Below are 23,785 nucleotides of genomic sequence, written 5' to 3'. Positions count from 1 at the left end.
ATTTATACTTCGGAACTTTTGAAAAGCGCACTCGCTTAAAGAAACTGCATTTACCGTGATGCTCCTGGGGTTACCCGCTGGTTGGTGGAGTGGTGTGCGACCTATTGAACCCTACTTAAATATGGCTCCCTTGAGCCTTTGAGCTGACGAGCTCAGGTTACGCACCCACGCGCCCTGAGAGGTACCGAACCTGATGACACTTTGGCAACCTGCACAGCAAACCCCTGAAAATCTACCTACACTCTGCTGATGAAGGACAATAATCCTGAAACACCGGTGTCCAAAGTTGGCCTGCAACTTTGCATTTATACTTCGGAACTTTTGAAAAGCGCACTCGCTTAAAGAAACTGCATTTACCGTGATGCTCCTGGGGTTACCCGCTGGTTGGTGGAGTGGTGTGCGACCTATTGAACCCTACTTAAATATGGCTCCCTCGAGCCTTTGAGCTGACGAGCTCAGGTTATGCACCCACGCGCCCTGAGAGGTACTGAACCTGATGACACTTTGGCAACCTGCACAGCAAACCCCTGAAAATCTACCTACACTCTGCTGATGAAGGACAATAATCCTGAAACACCGGTGTCCAGAGTTGGCCTGCAACTTTGCATTTATACTTCGGAACTTTTGAAAAGCGCACTCGCTTACAAGAAACTGCATTTACCGTGATGCTCCTGGGGTTACCTGCTGGTTGGTGGAGTGGTGTGCGACCTATCGACCCTACTTAAATATGGCTCCCTCGAGCCTTTGAGCTGACGAGCTCAGGTTACGCACCAACGCGCCCTGAGAGGTACTGAACCTGATGACACTTTGGCAGCCTGCACAGCAAACCCCTGAAAATCTACCTACACTCTGCTGATGAAGGACAATAATCCTGAAACACTGGTGTCCAGAGTTGGCCTGCAACTTTGCATTTATACTTCGGAACTTTTGAAAAGCGCACTCGCTTACAAGAAACTGCATTTACCGTGATGCTCCTGGGGTTACCCGCTGGTTGGTGGAGTGGTGTGCGACCTATTGAACCCTACTTAAATATGGCTCCCTCGAGCCTTTGAGCTGACGAGCTCAGGTTACGCACCCACGCGCCCTGAGAGGTACCGAATCTGATGACACTTTGGCAACCTGCACAGCAAACCCCTGAAAATCTACCTACACTCTGCTGATGAAGGACAATAATCCTGAAACACCGGTGTCCAGAGTTGGCCTGCAACTTTGCATTTATACTTCGGAACTTTTGAAAAGCGCACTCGCTTAAAGAAACTGCATTTACCGTGATGCTCCTGGGGTTACCCGCTGGTTGGTGGAGTGGTGTGCGACCTATTGAACCCTACTTAAATATGGCTCCCTCGAGCCTTTGAGCTGACGAGCTCAGGTTACGCACCCACGCGCCCTGAGAGGTACCGAATCTGATGACACTTTGGCAACCTGCACAGCAAACCCCTGAAAATCTACCTACACTCTGCTGATGAAGGACAATAATCCTGAAACACCGGTGTCCAGAGTTGGCCTGCAACTTTGCATTTATACTTCAGAACTTTTGAAAAGCGCACTCGCTTACAAGAAACTGCATTTACCGTGATGCTCCTGGGGTTACCCGCTGGTTGGTGGAGTGGTGTGCGACCTATCGAACCCTACTTAAATATGGCTCCCTCGAGCCTTTGAGCTGATGAGCTCAGGTTACCCACCCACGGGCCCTGAGAGGTACTGAACCTGATGACACTTTGGCAGCCTGCACAGCAAACCCCTGAAAATCTACCTACACTCTGCTGATGAAGGACAATAATCCTGAAACACCGGTGTCCAGAGTTGGCCTGCAACTTTGCATTTATACTTCGGAACTTTTGAAAAGCGCACTCGCTTAAAGAAACTGCATTTACCGTGATGCTCCTGGGGTTACCCGCTGGTTGGTGGAGTGGTGTGCGACCTATTGAACCCTCATTATGAGGCTCATTAGTCTCTCCTTGTTACCGCCTTGTCTCCATTTGTTACCGCCCATGACGACTGGACCATTTACTTGGCTCATTACACGGTTGGCTTTATCTAGGGGGTCCAACAGGAGAAGAAGTTCCCTCAATGTCCACAATTTTACATTACAAGTATGCATCACATGATTTATGTTGGAGGTGACAGATACACAACAGACTTTTTATTTTATTCAAAAAATATATAACATTTTTAATTTTTTTGTTTTTAGCGTTGCTTTCAAGTTTATGTATGTTCATTTGAATTAGAATTCATGAAAAACATGTAATCACAATATAAACATTTCAAGAAATGATTTCATGGTTCATACAAAAAAAGGAAATAAAGTGACAATAACTATATGTGAAAAAAACAATTTATACCAATACATATGCCCCTGATAGCACACAACCAATCACAACAAACTGACACATTCATACTCTCATTACATACACATCCACAACATCTAAAAAAGGAATCTGGGTATTAATCAGCAGGAGAACCCCTGCCAACTAGAAGAACTGAAGAGCTCCTTGCTATTGTGTGTGTGTTGTCGAGGCGGTCTTTCAACGAGGTTCTCTTGGCAGTCCTGATGAGGTGGAGGTGGTTTGCGGATGGCGTCCTTGTGTGCTGCGCAGCTGTCCAGAGTTTGTTCGCTGTGCCATTTCTTCTCTAGTTTCCGGCAGGCTTGCTTGGAGGCTAGGAGTTCTGGGTGAACCAGCTGACCCTCTTGCTGGTGTCTCTGTGGGGGGGTTTCTTCAGCGGGGGGAGGGTGTTGGCACAGTCCTCGATCCGGCATCTGAGGCTGTGGGCAGCGTCGTCGGTGTTGGAGGGTTCGGTGGGTGGGCTGAGAGCGTGGTTTGCATGGAGTTGGTCTTCGTGATTTTGCTCCAGCAGCGGCGGGGGATCTGTGGGGTGAAGTGGTGTGTGGTGGGTTTCTGGAAGGTGAAGTGGATGCAGCGGTGGTCGGTCCAGATGAGTTCGGTGGTGTGGCTTATGGAGACGTGCAGGCTTGAGGAGAAGACAGGGTCGAGCGTTTGGCCGGCGGAGTGGGCGGGCGTTGTGACGAGTTGCTTTAGTCCGAGGTTGGCGAGGTTGTCAATCAGGGTTGTGGAGTTGCTGTTGTTGTTGTTCTCAAGGTCAGGGCGAGCGGGCTGAAGAAGGTGGCAATAGAGTCGCTCAACTGGGGGCGGGTTCCGAGGGGTCAGTAGACGAGGGTGCCTCTGAAGGTGGCGTTGGGGTCTGTGTGGATATGGAAGTGCATGTGTTTGGTGGTGCTGAGCGCTTCGTTGGTGCTAGTCGAAACCCTGATGCTGTTCTTGTGGACGATGGCGATTCCTCCTCCGACTCCGTTGGTGCAGTCTCTGCGGGTGATCTTATAGCCGTCTGGGATGGCTATGGCGATGTCGGGTGCGGAGGAGTCGTTTAACCAGGTCTCTGTCAGGAAGGCGACGTCCGGGCATGTTGTGTCGAGCAAGTCCCAGAGTTCCACAGTGTGTTTGCGTGCGGAGCGGTTATTCAGTAGTATGCATCGCAGGTGAGTGCGGTCTTTCTTGGCGGTTGGTTCGTCGGTTCTGAGGCTGGTGTAGCTGCAGTTCCGGCAGGTGAAGGGACCGTGTGCGCGTTTAGGGGCGGCTTTGAAGCAGGTGTGGGTTCGTGCGGGGTGGCGAGGTGGAGTGTGCTGGCATCGTAGCGGCGGCGGTCGTCGTGGCGGGAGTGGGGGCCAGGGGTTCTGGCGCTGGGCGTCGTCCAGGCGCGGACGGGCTCCTAAGGGCTTGCCTTATTGCGCACCCGCTGCATGCGGCCGCGCAGCGGCCAGCATATATGGGGAGGTGGGAGGGAGGAGTAGCTGGGAGGCGGGGGCAGTAAATGGGCAGTCAGGGGGGCGGGCCGCAGGGGACGCACCGGCTGGGGAGGAGAGCGATGACGAAGGGAACAGAGGGAAGGGCACAAGATCAAGAGGAAAACAGGTGTCACAGAAGGCAAAGAGGCACAAAAAACAGGGGGGAAACGAGTGGCACAGAAGGCAAAAGGGCACAAAGATCAAGGGGAAACGGGTGTCACAGAAGGCAAAACGGCACAAAGATCGAGGTGAAAACGGGTGTCACAGAAAGCAAAAGGGCACTTTGATCGAGGGGAAAACGCGCGTCACAGAAGGCAAAGGGCACAAAGATAGAGGGGAAAAACGGGTGTCACAGGAGGCAAAAGGTCACAGAACCACAGGGGGAACGAGTGGCACAGAAGGCAGAAAGGCACAGAAATACGGGGGAACGAGTGGCACAGAAGGCAAAAAAGGGACAAAAAAACGAGGGGGATACGAGTGGAACAAGGGGCTAGAGGGCACAGAAATACAGGGGCAGCTTTGAGACAGAAGGCAAAACCGGCAGAGAGGCACAGTGACAGCGAGGGGAACTGAGAGAAAAACCGGTCAGAGAGACAACGGGACAGCGGGGGAACAGAGGGGAAAAAACGGCGCAGATCCAGTACAGGCAGCGGGGAAAGACAGAGAACAGCAGTCACAGGCACAACAACGAAAATAACGGCAATACAGTGAAAATAATACACTTCAATACCGTAACTTGCGGAAAAAGCAGAGATGAACAAACCTACAGCCTACCACTGGCCACCAGGGATGAGGCGCAGGTGGTAGCCTGCGGGTGGAGGAGGGCCTCGAACTTCCTCAGCAGCGGCAGCTGGGGCAGGGAGACACAGGCGGTGCTGTGCGGAGGGGGAGTGACCTACCTGCAGGGTTGCCTCCACTTTTGAGACACCGCTCTCTGTTTATTTGTACTTTTTAACTTTCATAATGAGTGCGGTTGCCGTGTCAGGGACACGGGACTCGTTTTTTTTGTTTATTTTCTTAACTTTAACACTGAGAACGGGGCCCACTTTAAGGACACCACGCTCAGTGTGAAAGTAAAAAAAAAGAAACCGAGCGGCGCCGCTATCAGGTTTAAACATGTGTGTTGATCTTTAAACATCAGTGTGTGAGAGAGATAGTAAAGGGAGGAGTGAGACTGGAGGCATGTTAGATGGAAAGCCCGGATGACTGGTTGGGAGAGAGGTGGGTGTTGTGTGGACTGTGGAGCATCGGGTTTACTAGGTGGAGTTTGGCATGAGGGTGATCGCACAGGATGATATGAAGTTAGGAAAAGTGTATATATACTTAACCTGATGATGTAGTGGCAGCCATTGTAGTAGCTGAGATGTATTTGCGGGGCGATATTTCAACCATGCTATAGTACCATACAACCTTCTTATGACAGTTGTGTGCTATACGTAGGTTACCTGACATAGCATTACATGTGAGCAATTTACATTATGTCTTTATATTATTATTGTTTTACAGAAAATCTGTAATTAATTTACTCTGTTTATTCGTTAAAATGTACTCTGCATGTACTTAAAATTAAATGTGTGAGTCAACAAGAAACAATGAGAAAAACAATGTAGTGTTAGCACATGGTTCTCTTGAACATGACATTCATCAAAACGACAGTGAGAAGGTCTGTAATACTCGTGTTGACGTTACCGCTGATAAAATATTTTCCCAGCATTTATTTTCTCGGAATTTCTGCTGATTGAAAGACTTTCGGTCTTCAGTTATTCAGCTGTCATATCAGTTGTGTTTTTTGTAAGACTGCATGGTACGTTTTGATTTCCATTAGAATGAAAAATTCCTGTAAAAACAAGCATTTGCAATGCAATAGGTCTCGCATTTACGCGAGTTTAAGCTATTGGCATTGTAAATGACAATCAGGGGCCGATTGGCACTGCGGGCTTTCGGGCATCGGCCGAAGGGCCGGTGTTTCAGTGCCCTCTGTGGGCCGTTTTTTTTCTCCCCTTTCCCAGTCCACAGAGAGTGCTCTCTGCTGTCTGCTCTCTGTCGACTGGGAAAGGGGAGAAAAAAACGTCCCACAGAGGGCACAGAGACAGAAATGAAAGCGCTTTACTGTGCGGCCATACAGCGATTATCAGCTGTAGCCTCTACTGCACCCCCTGCCCTGCAAAGCAATCACACTGAGGCTGGGCTGGTGAGGGGTGATTGTTTACAAGAATCGGCCTCCCTGGGGGCCAGGTGTTGCTCAGGCCCTTTGAGCCATTTTCACCTTGGCCCCCCTGGGGCCCACGCAGCCGGGGAAACAGTGTTAGTCTTAGCACCTCGTCCACAGCCCCTCACATTCAGGGCACAGTGGGCGGGGAAGAATGGGTCTGGCTGTGGGGACCAGGTGATGTTTTGAAAGCGCACAATCTTCACCTTAGCCCCCCCTCTGGCTACTGTGGATGATCCAGCAGCTGTGTTTTGTAATGATAAATTTACAAATTGCAGGGGCCTTACTGCTGTTCATGTGCTTGTGAGCTGAAGGTCTGAGGAGGGCTGAGTATGTTAGTAATAGCAGGGGCTTCGCTGCTTTTCAGGTGCTCCTGTGCTGGAAGGCTCAAATAATTTTGTGATGGAAAGGGCCTTGAAGGTTTTTCAGTTGCTCAGCATGTAGGCCATTGTCACCTTGGCCTTGTGTCCTGCGCAAGAACAGTATCCTCCCACTTTCATTCCTTGTCTGTGCATAGGCATAGGTGGCCTAACGCCAGAGTTGCAGAGATGGGGATTCAAGTTTGAGTCCCAGCGTCTGCTCAACAACCTGTGATTCTGGGCAGATCACTTCCTCACCCAGGCCCTTAAATAAAAAATCAGATCATGTGTACTGTAATTGGTACTCATGAATAGAACTCAAATAGCCTTTGTCTTGGGCTGAATTTACACTATATAAAACTGCCAAATGGTAAAACAACTATAAAAATAACCATTTGTTCATGCTTTATGATTCTGCAAAGGGACCATGACAATTAAAGAGGACACTTTATAAAAACATGTCCATATCAGTGAAAGGGTGAATGGATGAATGAAAGAGTGAATGGATGGATGATGAGAGAGAATGGGTGGATGGATGAGTGAAATGATGGATGGATTGATTAATTGGTAAGTGAAAGAGTGAATGGATGAACAGATGTGTGAAAGGGTGGCCGTAAGGATGGATGAGTGAGTGAAAGAGAGGGTACATGGGCAAAAGATTGGATAGATGAGTGAAGGAGTGAAAGGATGGATGAGAGAAAAGATGGATGGATGGATGATTGAAAGGATGGGTGAGTGATAGGGTCAATGGATGGATGCATGAGTGGATGAGTAGATGGATAGTTGGGTGGATGGAAGGAAGGATGGATGGCTAAGTGAAAGGGTCGATGGAGAGAGAAAGGGAGGATGGATGACTGAAAAGGTGAATAGGTGGAAGGATGAGTGACTGGGTGGATGGATAAGAAAGTGAAAGGATGGCTGGATGGGTGAGAGGGCAAATGGCTAGATGGATGAGTGAAGGGATGGATTGGGTGAAAGGGTGGCTGGAGAGAAAAAGTGAGGATGGATGTATGGATGACTGAAAGGGTGAATGTTTGGAAGGATGAGTGACTGGGTGGATGGAGGAGCAAGTGAAAGGGTGGCTGGATGGGTGAAAGGGTAAATGGATGGATGAGTGAATGGATGGATGGGTGGAAGAGTGGATGAATGGGTGGATAATGGATGGATGAGTAAAAGGGTGGATGGTGGGATGGATGAGTGAAATGATGGATGGAAGAATACATGATGGATAGGTTTGCAAATGGTTGAATATGTTTGGATCTGGATTAGGGGCATCTTATGTTTGCCACTTTACATCTCACAATGACTATCCAAGCAGATCTTCCCGACCATTTCTCTCACCAAACATGCCTGCTCAGAACCATGAATTGTAAACAAAATATCAGACTGGACAACCCAATGCTGTAACCATATATATAGATTATTATCATATGAAATATCACAAAAAGACCTGCACAGTTGATCAAAGCTGCGTGATTACTGAAAAACCGTGAAGCACACGATTGGTTCAACCTGATATACACCTATTTTGACTAGTGCTTAAATGGTTATCTATTTACTTTCTTACATAATAATGCGCAACCTCCTCTGATGGGTCTGTAAAACTTACCTTTTGTCCAGAAGTTTTGTTCTGAATTTTGACCCTTTGTCCTGAATTTTTACACTCCCCATCCTGAATTTGCACCCATGCCAGTTGGTCACCCTAGTCCTGACCCTCCTGTACAGAACTACAGAGTGTTCACCCTGCCTTTTCTATTTGGTTACTCTTCTAACCAGATGCACCACACTGCCAAGCTCTAACTCAAGAGGGGCCATCTAATCCCCTTGTCATCCCACTCTCCACAGGGCTGACCAAAGTAGGCTGAGTAAAGCTGTACTCAAAGCTACATCTAGTGTGCCTCAATCATCGTCCCACCGAATCCAGAAAATACTGCACTAGACTCAGTGCAGTAGGTCTTCCTCAAAGGTTTACTTGACTTGCCACATCCAGCACCCAGAAATGCAATGTGTTGCTAGCCGATCCCTTCATCTGAATCAAGAAGGAACAGGTAGGAACCATTTTGTTTACCATTTCTGATTCATTTGTGTGCCAGTTAACAATGTAACTTTATTTTAAAAGCCTCATCCAAAATGCGCACAGGGGCATATTTCTCTATATGCCAAAAATATTAATTAGTAAGTTTTGGTTAGTTTTTGTTTGTAGTGTGTAGGTCTGACTGCACTCTATTTTAGGTTCTAGGCCATGTTTGTGTGTTGATTTCAGGACATGTCTAAGACTTTGTGTAATGTGCTTTCTCAAAAGAGAGCTGTTTAGCCTCATTCTAAGCTAAGCCTTGTTCGAGGCCTAAGCAAAGTTTGCAAACTTGGCACTTCTTTCTCTGTGCTGAAGAATTCATTTTTCTAGCATGTCAGGTTAGAATTCCCTTTTGTAGATTTTCTATCATTTTCATGGTTAATTGAGTAATCCTCAGTCTCCTCATGGCCCAGACTTGAAGGCAGCAACAGATATGAATAAAACTGTATTTTTGTATATAGACATCACCTGCTGGCTGTGAAATAAATTTATGACTAGATTGCACAGATACATTTTTTCAGCATTCTTTACACCCCAGACTGCCTTTTCCTCATTTGTGAATTCTTACTTTTGTTATTACATGTTCTGTTCCCAGAGATTCCAGTCTTACCCTTTCTCCTTGACTTTGTACTAGATTTCTGATTTATGTGATGATTAGAGTCTAGGACATAGCTGGTTGGGAAAGAGTATCTTACGACATTGTGCAGGGCGTTAAGACTGCAAGTAAGTATTCAGTTATCAGAACTGCAGTGCTCCTAATCTTTACCAATGTTACTTGCTCTGTAAGCTTTAAAAGGCTTAATTTACTAAATATTTCTGTACAAATTAAACCTCAAAGAGTAACCAAATAGTGTTTCATGAAAGGGCACGCCCCTTGAATGTGGGCCACGCCCCTTAACTGTAGGCCACGCCCCTTAAATGTATGCCAGGCCCCTTGAACGTGGGCCACTTTTTTCATCAGTGCCCGGGCCAAATTGTGATCCCAATACGACCCTGATGACAATGCCTATTATTTTTGTTTTTTAAAACATAAATAAAAGGCATTGTCATTTACAATGCCAATTGCTTAAACTTGCGTAAATGTGGGCCCTATTGCATTGCAAATACTTGTTACCCTTGTAAGTTTGTCTCAGTTTCCTGTGAGGATAATTTTGGAAAAGTTTAGCTACTTCTTAGATATTTTGGCAGTCTGGTCTTTTTTTTTTTACGTTTTCTTTTAAACTGGATTTGTTTAGCAGTGCTTTCCCCGTGCTTTTTCACTAGCGTTACTATATAAATACTGGCAATTCCGGAAAAATACTGCTCAGGAAGCAACCCTACGCTTACCCACAGAATGCACACAATGAACCTGATTCACAAACTGCACTTTGTAGTAACTTACACCTTTGAGAAAGTTCTTTTAAATGGGCAGGGGACTGTCCGGTACTGAATACCCACACTTCTTTAATTTGAGGGGAGAGTACCTGCACTTCTGTGCATTGTTGCAATACATTTAATAAGTGAGTACCAGCACTTTTTGTGGTTGGCCATGTGTAGTGCTGGACATACAACAAAAGTGTATGATACTTCAAAAGTACAGTTTGTGAATATTAAAAAGTATTAACCTTACTCAAAAGTGTAAGTTACCTTTGTTAATCATGCTAAGTTGATTTTGAAGACTGCAACAGAGAACTCTGCATCATGCATATTAGCCCAATGAGCTATCTTACTATAATTTAGACTAGGCCCATACACTTTTCTTTTACACTGGTGTAATTTTCATAGTTATCAACATATACCAAATGTTGGAAATTGCACTAAGCATCACATTTTAGAAACTTTTTTGGTTACAAGGAGATGGTTTGAACCAAAGGGCCAGATGTACAAAAGGTTTTAGCATTCATAAACCCTCCGAATCTGTAAAACCAGAGAGTCTGAGAATGCTAAAACCATTTTTCCTATGTATTAAATGCAGTGTTTATGAATCTATAAATTTGTTTAGAAATGGATATCGATTCGCTGCCTCCAAGAAGTGTGTTCTAGGCGTCCATTCCAAATGCAAAAATAGTGTGCTATGTATCAATGTTTTGAGACCGAAATCTGATCACAATACATTGATACTTTACCTACACCTCAACGTAGGTGGTAACCAGTGTGCAAAAGGGAAGAGAAAAACCTTTAGATCCCTTCCCTTGGAGAATGTAAAAAAAAAAAGTTTAAGAAGAGGCAGGGGTCCACAAGACCACAGCCTCCTCTTAAATAAACAAAAACACAAACTTAATAAGAAAATAAACTTTAAATAAGCATTTAGAAAATGCTTTATTATAAAAAAGAAGTCACAGACATGCTGGTCTTCTAACCCCAGAGGGCCATCATCCTTGTGAAGGCAGCGAATGGAGTGGGTCACAGTTCGGGATCTGGTTCAGTAGTATTGATAAGCTAGGTCGAATTGTGACCCACTACCATATATTTTTTTGCGAACCAACTGATTAGTACAGAAGTTGGTCTGCAAAATAACACATTGGTCACTAAAATTGTGGATTTGCATACATTTTTGTAATTTTCCAACATTTCAGGTAATTTAATGGGAAAAATATGCTATTTCTCCCACCCTTAACTAAAACCTGTGATCTGCATGACAAACACAGCTCTCTACGGCATGATGCAACGCTTCTCATCTATCTCACTACCCAAGAATGTCCCTGATAATTGTTTATAGGGTGGGCACAATGCTCTTTGGGCATGCCAGTCTTTGTTAGCCACAGATTCCATGTAAATGATCAAGTCCTCCATCTTGTGTATTCACTCAGTCTTACCCAGACATAAATATAGACGCATTTACACACCTGTAGTTAGGTTGATATCTAGCTTCATAGAAGATGACATTTTTACATCTTGAATATCAGCGAAAAAACAACTGTAACACCTAATCTATATATCTCTATTGTAGAAATTACAACTGATGCAGAGTTAAAAAAGGAAACCTAAATGGATGTTCGTGAACATGAAAAACACACAGCTATAAAGTCAGTAGGAATGATTGTTTCTGTGCAGGAAGGTGTCCCCTTCCGCACATAGACAAATGGTGATTTATAACTTTTATGTGTGCTGCTTTGTGCAGTACACATAGAAATTGCAACTCGTCATTTTTAAAATGATTGTTTACGTGCAGGAAGGAACACCTACCTGCACACAAACAATCAATGGTGTTTTGCTGTTCTTATGTGTGCTGTACAATGCAGTAGACATAAAAACATCAAAAACGAGGAGAAATAAAGCATTTCTCCTCGTTGCACCATGTTCAAACCAGGTTTTTTTTGTCATAATTTTCTGCTGGCCCATATTTTCGCCACCCGTGTAAATATGGGGCACCGTCAAAATCAATGTGTGTTGCAGTGGAACGCCCACAACTACACCCATTGCCTGTCCCTTTCACGCTAAGTATACTAAGGCAGCGTTAAGCCAAACATGACTTAACACTGTCTTGTAAATAAGGCGAAGCCCCGATTGCCACAAACGTAGAAAAAAGTGACGCTCCTGTGGTGATAGGGGCTTGTAAATATGCCCCTTGCTTCTCTAGCTCCATGACACCCTGCTTGGGTATTCAATTGCTTTATACATTTTTAAATTACCCAATCATGCTACATATTTCAAGATGACTTCTGATTACATTAATGACTCCGATTTAGGTTAATCCAATGTAAATGTATCTTAAATGGATATCCTGAATGTCTGCCCTGGCTCTTACCCTCATGGACAAGGACACTGGATACATCTGCCCATGTTCATGTGGCTGCATCCAGGATTTGTAAGACCGCCACAGTCTTTATTAAGGTGTGTTCATAACCAGATCAAGATGGCTGGCTTGGGGATCTGGGTAATATAGCAGTCACAGTTGCAGAGTGGAAGTAAGCACCTAAATTAATTGTTTGCGGCAACACCACAAATGCCCAAGATTCTAATAGCCCAAAGAATGGCCTTGTTCTTAGGAGAAAGGGGATGCCAAACCTCAAATAATGTTTTGCCCATCGGAAAAACAGGACTCTGACATTGGGTTGAATGTGTAAAGGTGTCTCCCCAGCAGGAGCCCAGGAGAGGAGCTCCCTGAGACAGGGCAAGGCGCACACTTATTGCACATATCAGAATGTTCTATGATAGGGTCAGATGATCATTTGTGTCCTCTGGCAGACTGGTATCTGAATAAGAACATGAGAAACAATGACACCAAAAGCAAGTGTCCTTCACTATCTAAAAATGTATCTCACTATTGTACACAAAGAGCAGTTTCCAAAATGTCATGTTTCAGGTGGCAAGTACATTTTTGCTTCTTCGTATCATGGCACACATCATAGGGCAATAGATCAGACCAATTCAGTCATAGGCCACATTTATTACCAGTAACTACAAACAATTTAAGTGTAAGGCACTTTAATTTACCGGTGACTTGGTACCTTTGTATAGTAGCCTTGTGATCACAAGTTTTCCTTAGTAATCATGACCTTTATTGAAACTTGCAATATTGACCCCCCATCGTAAAACTGCGTTGGCATAATTATTTTTCCTAAAGAAAATAAGCACAATTAATTAGTGTATTAAAAGTGTATAAGTAAATATTTACGTTGAAGCCACACACCCTCAACTTTGAGCAAATTTCATGCAGCTGCATCTGACTCAAAAGAGAATCTTGGAAAGTATAGTAAAGTCTTGGAAGACTGCAGCTTTGCTAAAGACTTTGGGTACTGTTTAGGAGCCGGTGTGCATTGTTCTTGCACCATGCAACGTGGTGCAAGAGCAACGCAAACCTTTATTCCGATTCATGAAGCCATGCAAGGCCACTTTGTGTGACCCTAAGGGGTCCCATAAATCTGGAGTATGGTAACGCCGCGCAAATCCCTGCGTTGCCTTACAATGGCCTGGGAAGGCGTTGTATGGGCGTTGCATGGGTGTTCCCACTCCGCGCGTCTGTTTTTTGACCCATTCCCAGATTTGCCATTACTGGTAGACTTAGGAATGCACCAAAAAGATGCGCCATCCCAGGAGAGGTAACAAGGAGAAATATCTCTCTTTTTCCTAGTTACTTCTTCTTTCTATGTGTACTGCTTTCTGCAGCAGACATACATTGAGGAATATGCCTCTCTGGATGGCTTTTGTGCAAATAGCTGTACCATGGTGCAAGGGTGCCTACATTGGTGCCAGGCTGCCAAAAGGGCCCCAGTACAGGAGAAAAGGCAGAAAAGCGCCGTATTGCCTTAAATGCAGCACATACCTGCCCATTCTCTGCCACGCAGTGCAGCAGGGTAACTTTCTGCTCTCCACTGCGTGACGTTTACATAAATAGACCCCTTCAAGGTTTAATCTGTTTTTTCTGACTTACGTCATGATTTGAGTAATGAATTGAGGCAATTGTGTGAAAGGCCGGGCCTATTGGCTTTGCAAATGCTTTTTTATATCTGGGCCATTTCAGAGAGGAGATGCCTTGTTATGTATGGCATCCCCATCACCCCTCTGCTTAGCAGCTGAAAGCTGGGGCAAGTGATTTGGGCGAGACATACACAACAGACACAGTCTTTTCTATTTATGCGAACTGTATATACATATTTCTTTCCCATAAGCACCTACAAGCTCCGCCACTCATCTATCATACATTCACCTCCCCATGTGTAATTGAACATGTTTTTATTGCCCGCTGACAATAGTTTATCACGCTGAAAAATTATAGTTAGTTTCCTGTAAATGGCCCACCTGAAAGAAATTATATGAAATAAACTGTTTCCACGTAGGTTGACGCTTTCACAAAGGTGACCACAATCTTAAAACCCGGAAGCAAGAGTCAAAGCCCGCCTGTACGTTGACGATGGTGAGATCCTGTCCATCATCGAGCTACAGCGACATCCTGTCCTTATGTCGTCTTCTACGCCACTACAGCATCCTGTTGGTGATCGTGTGGGCTCCAGGATCCTCCCCAGGTGACCCCCTTCTCCCAGTGTGCATATGGCCTTGTTGTCATTCCCTTGATCTGAAAAAAATGTATATAACTTGATTTGGCATTTGTAGAGGTCATTTCAATTTAAAAATACATTGTGGCTCAAAGTGCATTACAAACTAAACAACAACAATAGAAATCCTAAGACCGGCAAAGCCACCATTCTAAACAAACAAGCAGAAAACAGCAAATATAAGTACAAGCTACATGTACAGAGCAAAGCCTGTGGCATCAGTTGCAGCAAAGATATGGTTGTGTTCACAATAGCTCTCTTAAGTCCACCAGTATACCTAAATAGTGAAGGAAATCTGGCCAGCAAAGGGTTGTAGTAAATATACGGCCAAAGACGAGCTTATCTCGGGGACCTTGGGTGTCACCCCAGCCATGGTCAGGTACGAGGTAGGTGTGCGCACTGAGCCGGTGAACAGATCCACAAACCTGTGATTAGTGCCCAGAGCCCCTTGAAAACAGAAAGAAAACAACGCTCAATTATACACAGAGACTTAGATACGCTGTACATAAACTCTACTACAACAATTTGCTATGGAACTGTTTCTCAGCTCTTTGGTTTTGAAGGTTTCTAGAAGAGATCCCTCGTTGCATGCAGTTTAAGAGTCTGATATCTGAGGCAATGTTATCTGTTTTTGCCTTTTTTGGTTTGGTCATGTTGGGGTTTGGTTTGAGGGTATTTGCATACACAGGTTAGAGGATGCAGTTAGGTGAATGTGTAGAAACAGGATGTGTTGGTTGACACGGTTAGGTGGGTGTGTGGACACCGGGGGGACGTCGTGTGAGAGTCTGTGTATGTTTCTGGTTGCAATTGCTAGGTGGATATGAGAAGGTGGAGTTAGTGCAAATGTAGGTGGGATTGAAGTGTGTTTGGATGGTGGGAGGTCATTGGTGGGAGTATGTGTAGGAGATGAGAGGTTTTTCAGGGGAATGGAATGGAGTAAGCTATGAGAAAGATGGGAGAGAACAGAGGGTAAAGTGATAGAGGGAAATGGACAAGTGTGGGGATCACAGTGTATTTGCGAAGTGATCAGTATTAGGGAACTGTCTTGGGTGGAGGAAGGAGGGGTGTGGTGTGTGGGGTGCGATAAATCTAATTTGAAGAAATACGTGGGTCTGCTGTAATTGGGACATACGAGAGTTCACAGTTAGGGTCAATAGGTGAAGGAGGTGGTGACTGAGGGGGAGGAGAGGTGGTTGGGGGAGATGTCAGAAAATTTGAACAATGAAGTGAGCATAACTAGGTAACAACCTAAGTATATCCCCCAAACTCATTAAAGTGCCCCTCACAAGGATCTGCTATGTGTAGGCCTCTTGGAGGGAGACATTATCCAACTCCTGCACTAGTAAAAAAAACAAGTTCACTGGCGACGGGAGGACCTAATGTCGTTTTGTAGGGGCGATTGGCCTTGTGTCTCTTGAAAAGACTTTAGCGGTTGCTTCTTAGAGCAGTGTTTGTTTTCATTTGTCTGTTTCTTGTCTATAGTGTGCGGTTCCTGCTGTAATTTATAATAGAAGCCAATTACCATGGCTAGTAGTTTCCCACTCTCCCTGTTGTTGAAACAGAACCGTCTCCTTCGTGCCCAATGTCTTGGGCTCTCAGATTCGTTTGTTGCCTCTGTATCATTTTTTTCTGGTGGATTTAAATACTTGTGTCTGAGACTCACTCTGTTCCCTGTGCCTATCTCTACCAAGGCCTTTTACCGACAGCATGGCTGGATTCGAGCTTCATTTTCCTCTACTGTCTCTGACTCTGGCCAGGTGACCAGCTGTTTCCGGCACCAATACGAGTGTGTTCCCTGCACAGGAGGACTACAGGATCAGGCAGGCATTTCTGTGTTCTTTTGCTAATCGATACATTTACCTGGCAGGAAATGGAAGCCTTGCTGCTTCTTTTCACTACTTGACACCCACAGCTGCTGAGCCAGAGTGTTGAAAAGAGTGAGATAGATCTAGGGGGATGGACAGTTGTAGAAGGGATGGGCGATCAGGGCTTGACAGATAGACCCTTCTGAGGTGTTTAAGTGACTTGCTCTAGTACTTTCCCAGGGCAGCATGGACCAGGCTAATAGGGCTCTAGCCCTAAAGCTTGTATCACCCCCCCACTGTAGGGTCAGCAGTTATGAAGCTGAGATGGCGGCTGGGCCGACGAGGGTTGCGGATCCATTGGAACATGTTTGTGAAGCAATAGCTGATAGAGGGAACAGAACTCTGCCTATTTCACTACTAAGGAGTTTCTAAAACAAGAATTGCCAGTAACAACAAGCTGCCGGTCCCCAGTCCGCGCCACTAACACCCATGTACTGCATGCAGGCACACAGGCCCTCATGTCACACTGTAAAGGAGGATAGAGGCAACATTTAGAGAGGCAGGAGGTTCAGTCGAAATCCTAGATATATCAGAGTAGGTATTCCTACCCCTGTGTACTTGTGAAGATATGTAATTACTCTTCAAATACATCCTAGATACACTGTAGGTTTCACTGATTAAAATTGTGCCCCAATGCAGAGAAGCTAAACCAATACGTGTTGTAACACAAGTTCTCTGACTGGAAAAATAAGTGAATCATTTGTAAAAGGTTAAGGGGCATATTTACAAGGGCTTTATCTCTGCTTTTTTGGCTTAAAAAGACCAAAAAGCGGAGATAAAAATATCGCCCTATTTACAAGAGGGTGCTAACATGCATAGTCGCATCTTAGCACCCTTTTGCACTACGCCTACCTTTGCATCTCTAATGAGAAGCAAAGTGGACGTTCCTGTCATACACTACATGTCAGGACATCAATAGCGCGGTTTCGCGCTATCAGCAAGGATGCCCTAGCATTTTAGCAGACATTAGTTTTTGGAGAAAAACGTCTGCTAAATTCTTGACTTAGCCACCCCTAACATAGGGGGTGGATTGTGCTGATACGACCCTGTGGGTCGTATCAGCAAGGTTATCACCCTTTTGCAGGGAACACCGCTGGAAAACCAGCGATGTTCCCTGCAAAAAGGGAGATAACTCTGCTGTTTCTGGAATTGTTATCGCCCTGGAGTAACTCGTTGTTAATTACGCGCTACCAGGGCGATAAAAAGCAGAGCTAGCCTGCGATAATCTAATTATCGCTAAGCACGGCCAGTGATAATTATCGCTGGCCGTTGCTAATATGCCCCTAAGTACTGGGGCCTAACGTGGTGTTGATTGAAGGCAGAGTTGCTGAATACCAAAGCTGCCTAATGTTCATTCCCCCTCATATCCACTAGGAGACAGTCCCTGCTTCTTTATTTCACTCTTGTAGGTTCTTTTTCATCCCTGCTTCCTCCCTTTGTCTCTGCTCGCCGTCTTTCACTTCCTTCTTCTTTCCCTCTTTTGTTTTTTTTGCTCTATTGTTCTATATCAGAGTCTGTTGAGGAAAAATAAGTGCTATTCCCCACCTGCAACCATCGGCTTAAAGTAAGCACTGGGAATTGTGCTCCATTCAATAGAAGCTACACACAAATCTTTTCGAACATGAGTTCTCTGACTTGAAATGTGCATGATGTGATTGAAAGTACTGTTGTAAACTTCCAGAATTAATAGATCTAATTTTGTTGAGTAGTGAAATGTGGCTTCAAACTCAGGTGTTTTCTCCTATCTTTAGACTTCTATGTTGTTCTAGATTTTTGAGATTTCAACAATATGTATTCATGTTTGGAGCTTCCTTCTGTCTTTACACAGCGAAGTTCTCGGTTCTCACCCCAGAGCACCTCGTCAACGCCACTGTGGGAGCAGAGGTGGTGTTCATCTGCCACCTCTCTCCACCCATCAATGCATCAGACATGGAGATCCGCTGGTTCCGCTCTCAGTACCACTCCCCGGTGCACCTCTACCGCAAGGGCAGAGACGAGAATGACCAGCAGCTTCCAGAGTACCAGGGCAGGACAGAGCTCATCACAGACAACATCCACTCCGGAAGCGTGGGCCTCAGGATCCGGAATATCAGCATCCCCGATGAAGGGCAGTACAGGTGCTTCTTTGAGGATCCTGTCTCAAAAGGTTATGAGGAGGGCATTCTGGAGCTCAGTGTTACAGGTGAGACATCCATGAGATTTAGGCTGTGAAATAAAGTCAGAATGTGCTTGTGCCTATGTGCATTGACAAAACTAAGGATGGTACCCAGTGCACTCTTTCAAAGAGGGTCAAACAACACAACAATACACCACAAAATAATGGTGCACTCTGTCTGCTGGGTCAGTAAACGCGTAAGAATGTTCACCTAAAAATAGAAGTGATCCCAAGTTTTTATTTTACATAATGGCTGGTGCCAAAATAAAAGTAAGTATTAAAGTTGCTCAGTACTTCCTACATTTGATTTGTGCAGGACTTTATGTAGCTTTCTTCTCTGAAGTGTCCTGCCATCCATGGAGACCTCGCATTCTGAAGCCTGAACGAGCTTATAGTGAATAATATATTTTCTATGTAATGCATGCTATGGGCGCGCATCGTCTTTGGCGTCCAGGAGGGTGACAGACTGAAAAAATCCTCCTCTAGACTAGTACAAGCTTTCACAGTTTCTGCCCATTACTCCATACTGAGTCCATGGGCACGAAGCCGCTCACACTCTCGCCATGCGCCACCAGGTACTTCACAGTATGTCCTTGTGCTTCAGAATCCTCAGTTTCTCTAAGAGCTCCAAGCTACTAGACACTGTGTCTAAGGGCCTTAAGCCCCTCATGTTCTGTCCATGCGCCCCTCAAGCTCTCCCCACAGTGTCACTAGCCTAAAGACTCCTCACACTGTCACTTCATGCACCTCATACTACCTCACACTGTGTCCATGTGGTCCCTATGCTCCTCATACTCTGCCCCAATCTCTAGCCAGCACACACTGTGTTAATGGTCCCTGTGCTCCTGATACTCTGCACACACCTCCAGCCACCACACACTGTGTTAACGGTCCCTGTGCCCCTCATGCTCTGCCCAAACACCCCCAGCCACCACACACTGTGTTAATGATCCCTTTGCTCCTCATACTCTGCCCACACCTCCAGCCACCACACACTGTGTTAATGATCCCTTTGCTCCTCATACTCTGCCCACACCTCCAGCCACCACACACTGTGTGAATGGTCCATGTGCTCTTGATACTCTGCCCACACCTCCAGCCACCACACACTGTTAATGATCCCTGTGCTCCTCATACTCTGCCCACACCTCCAGCCACCGCACACTGTGTTATTGGTCCCTGTGCTCTTCATACTCTGCCCACACCTCCAGCCACCACACACTGTGTTAATGATCCCTGTGCTCCTCATACTCTGCCCACACCTCCAGCCACCGCACACTGTGTTATTGGTCCCTGTGCTCTTCATACTCTGCCCACACCTCCAGCCACCACACACTGTGTTAATGGTCCCTTTGCTCCTCATACTCTGCCGATACGCCCCCAGCCACCACACACTGTGTTAATGATCCCTTTGCTCCTCATACTCTGCCCACACCTCCAGCCACCACACACTGTGTTAATGGTCCCTTTGCTCCTCATACTCTGCCGATACGCCCCCAGCCACCACACACTGTGTTAACGGTCCCTGTGCCCCTCATGCTCTGCCCACACCTCCAGCCACCACCCACTGAGTGAATGGTCCATGTAATCCTGATACTCTGCCCACACCTCCAGCCACCACACACTGTTAATGATCCCTGTGCTCCTCATACTCTGCCCATACACCTCCAGCCACCACACACTGTGTTAGAGGGCCCTGTGCTCCTCATACTCTGCCCACACCCCCAACCACCACACACTGTGTTAGAGGGCCCTGTGCACCTCCTACTCTGCCCACACCCCCAGTCACCACACACTGTGTTATTGGTCCCTGTGCTCCTCAGACTGTGCCCACACCCCCAGCCACCGCACACTGTGTTAATGGTCCCTGTGCTCCTCATATTCTGCCATCAACTCCAGACACCACACACTGTGTTGATGGCCCTTGTGCTCCTCTTACTCTGCACACACCCCCAGCCACCGCACACTGTGTTAATGGTCCCAGTGCTCCTCATGCTCTGCACACACCCCCAGCCACCGCACACTGTGTTAATGGTCCCAGTGCTCCTCATGCCCTGCCCACACCCCCAGCCACCACACACTGTTAATGATCCCTGTGCTCCTCATACTCTGCCCACACCTCCAGCCACCGCACACTGTGTTATTGGTCCCTGTGCTCTTCGTGCCCTGCCCGTACACCCCCAGCCACCACACACTATGTTAATGGTCCCTGTGCTCCTCATGCGATGCCCACACCCCCAACCACCACACACTGTGTTAGAGGGCCCTGTGCACCTCCTACTCTGCCCACACCCCCAGCCACCACACACTGTGTTATTGGTCCCTGTGCTCCTCAGACTGTGCCCACACCTCCAGCCACCGCACACTGTGTTAATGATCCCTGTGCTCCTCATACTCTGCCCACACCTGTAGTCACCACACACTGTGTTAATGGTCCCTGTGCCCCTCATACTCTGCCCACACCTGCAGCCCCCACACACTGTGTTAATGATCCCTGTGCTCCACATGCGATGCCCACACCCCCAGCCACCACACACTGTGTTAAAGATCCCTGTGCTCATCATACTCTGCCCACACCCCCAGCCACCACACACTGTGTTAAAGATCCCTGTGCTCATCATACTCTGCCCACACCCCCATCCACCGCACACTGTGTTAATGATCCAGGTGCCCCTCATACTCTGCCCACACCTCCAGCCACCACACACTGTATTAATGATCCCTGTTCTCCTCATACTCTGCACACACCTGCAGCCACCACACACTGTGTTATTGGTCCCTGTGCTCTTCGTGCCCTGCCCGTACACCCCCAGCCACCACACACTGTGTTAATGGTCCATGTGCTCCTCATACTCTGCCACACCTCCAGCCACCACACACTGTGTTAATGGTCCCTGTGATCCTCATGCTCTGCCCAAACACCCCCAGCCACCACACACTGTGTTAATGATCCCTGTGCTCCTCATGCGATGCCCACACCCCCAGCCACCCCACACTGTGTTAATGGTCCCTGTACTCCTCATACTCTGCCCACACCTCCAGTCACCACACACTGTGTTAATGGTCCCTGTGCTCCTCATGCGATGCCCACACCCCCGCCACCCCACACTGTGTTAATGGTCCCTGTACTCCTCATACTCTGCCCACACCTCCAGTCACCACACACTGTGTTAATGGTCCCTGTGCTCCTCATACTCTGCCCACGGATGTATGTTGTTACAACGCATACTTTTACAACGCATACCTTTACAACGCATTTTTTACATGGCAACATCCATTACAACGCATTCCATTACAACGCATGCCATTACAGCGAATTCTTTGAAACTACCTTTACAACGCATTCCACTACAACGCGTACCACATTTACAACGCATACCATTACAACGCATACCATTACATTGCATGTATGGTAAGTATTCAATAGTGTAGAGGTAAAAATTACTATTCTAACTCCAGGGGGGTGCAACAGTAGGGTAAGTATTGGATAGTGTAGGGGTAAAAATTAATATTCTAACTCCAGGGGGTGCAACAGTAGGGTAAGTATTGGATAGTGTCGGGGTAAAAATTACTATTCTAACTCCAGGGGGGTGCAACAGTAGGGTAAGTATTGGATAGTGTAGGGGTAAAAATTACTATTCTAACTCCAGGGGGTGCAACAGTAGGGTAAGTATTGGATAGTGTAGGGGTAAAAATTACTATTCTAACTCCAGGGGGTGCAACAGTAGGGTAAGTGTTGGATAGTGTAGGTATGCGTTGTAATGGTATGCGGTGTAATGACTGCGTTGTAATGACATGCGTTGTAGTGGTATGCGTTGTAGTGACATGCGTTGTAATGGTTGCGTTGTAGTGGCATGCGTTGTAATGGATGTTGCATTGTAAATGTTTCGTTGTAAAGGTAGTGCGTTGTAAAGTTGCGTTGTAAGTGTTGTTTCCCTCTGCCCACACCTCCAGCCACCACAGTGTTAATGGCCCCTTTGCTCCTCATACTCTGCACACACCCCCAGCCACCGCACACTGTGTTAATGGTCCCTGTACCCCTCATACTCTGCCCACACCCCCAACCACCACACACTGTGTTAATGGTCCCAGTGCTCCTCATACTCTGCACACATCTGCAGTCACCTCACACTGTGTTAATGGTCCCTTTGCTCCTCATACTCTGCCCACACCTCCAGCCACCACACACTGTGTTAATGGTCCCAGTGCTCCTCATACTCTGCACACACCCCCAGCCACCGCACACTGTGTTAATGTTCCCAGTGCTCCTCATACTCTGCACACACCTGCAGTCACCACACACTGTGTTAATGGTCCCTGTGGTCCTCATACTCTGCCCACACCTCCAGCCACCACACACTGTGTTAATGGTCCTGGTGCTCCTCATGCGATGCCCACACCCCCAGCCACCGCACACTGTGTTAATGGTCCCAGTGCTCCTCATACTCTGCACACACCCCCAGCCACCGCACACTGTGTTAATGGTCCCAGTGCTCCTCATACTCTGCACACACCCCCAGCCACCGCACACTGTGTTAATGGTCCCAGTGCTCCTCATACTCTGCACACACCTGCAGTCACCGCACACTGTGTTAATGGTCCCTGTACCCCTCATACTCTGCACACACCCCCAGCCACCGCACACTGTGTTAATGGTCCCAGTACTCCTCATACTCTGCACACACCCCCAGCCACCGCACACTGTGTTAATGGTCCCAGTGCTCCTCATACTCTGCACACACCCCCAGCCACCGCATACTGTGTTAATGGTCCCAGTGCTCCTCATACTCAGCACACACCTGCAGTCACCTCACACTGTGTTAATGGTCCCTGTTCACCTCATACTCTGCCCACACCTCCAACCACCACACACCGTGTTAATGGTCCCGGTGCTCCTCATGCGATGCCCACACCCCCAGCCACCGCACACTGTGTTAATGGTCCCAGTGCTCCTCATACTCTGCACACACCCCCAGCCACCACAGTGTTAATGGTCCCAGTGCTCCTCATACTCTGCACACACCCCCAGCCACCGCACACTGTGTTAATGGTCCCAGTGCTCCTCATACTCTGCACACACCCCCAGCCACCGCACACTGTGTTAATGGTCCCAGTGCTCCTCATACTCTGCCCACACCTGCAGTCACCACACACTGTGTTAATGGTCCCAGTGCTCCTCATACTCTGCACACACCTGCAGTCACCACAGACTGTGTTAATGGTCCCAGTGCTCCTCATACTCTGCGCACACCCCCAGCCACCGCACACTGTGTTAATGGTCCCAGTGCTCCTCATGCGATGCCCACACCCCCTGCCACCGCACACTGTGTTAATGGTCCCAGTGCT

General features: G+C 46.9%; 1 protein-coding gene across 2 annotated transcripts in view; it reads left to right on the top strand.

Annotated features, from left to right (window-relative positions):
• Positions 1-23,785, top strand: part of LOC147717672 (butyrophilin subfamily 1 member A1-like) — a 148,431-nt gene that overhangs the window by 7,685 nt on the left and 116,961 nt on the right. The window contains exons 2-4 of one of the 2 annotated variants that reach the window (XM_086924464.1): positions 8,216-8,418; positions 14,204-14,389; positions 18,113-18,466. In XM_086924464.1, coding sequence (XP_086780590.1) covers positions 14,278-14,389; positions 18,113-18,466 — 466 coding nt within the window. In that variant the 5' untranslated portion in view covers positions 8,216-8,418; positions 14,204-14,277. The remainder of the gene's footprint in view (positions 1-8,215; positions 8,419-14,203; positions 14,390-18,112; positions 18,467-23,785) is intronic. The other variant, XM_086924465.1, reaches the window with a different exon arrangement.

The sequence above is a fragment of the Lissotriton vulgaris genome, chromosome 5, assembly GCF_964263255.1.
Source record: "Lissotriton vulgaris chromosome 5, aLisVul1.2, whole genome shotgun sequence".
Classification (NCBI taxonomy): domain Eukaryota; kingdom Metazoa; phylum Chordata; class Amphibia; order Caudata; family Salamandridae; genus Lissotriton; species Lissotriton vulgaris.
The sequence above is the reverse complement of the archived record's forward strand: the minus strand, read 5'-3'. Positions and strand labels throughout refer to the sequence as shown.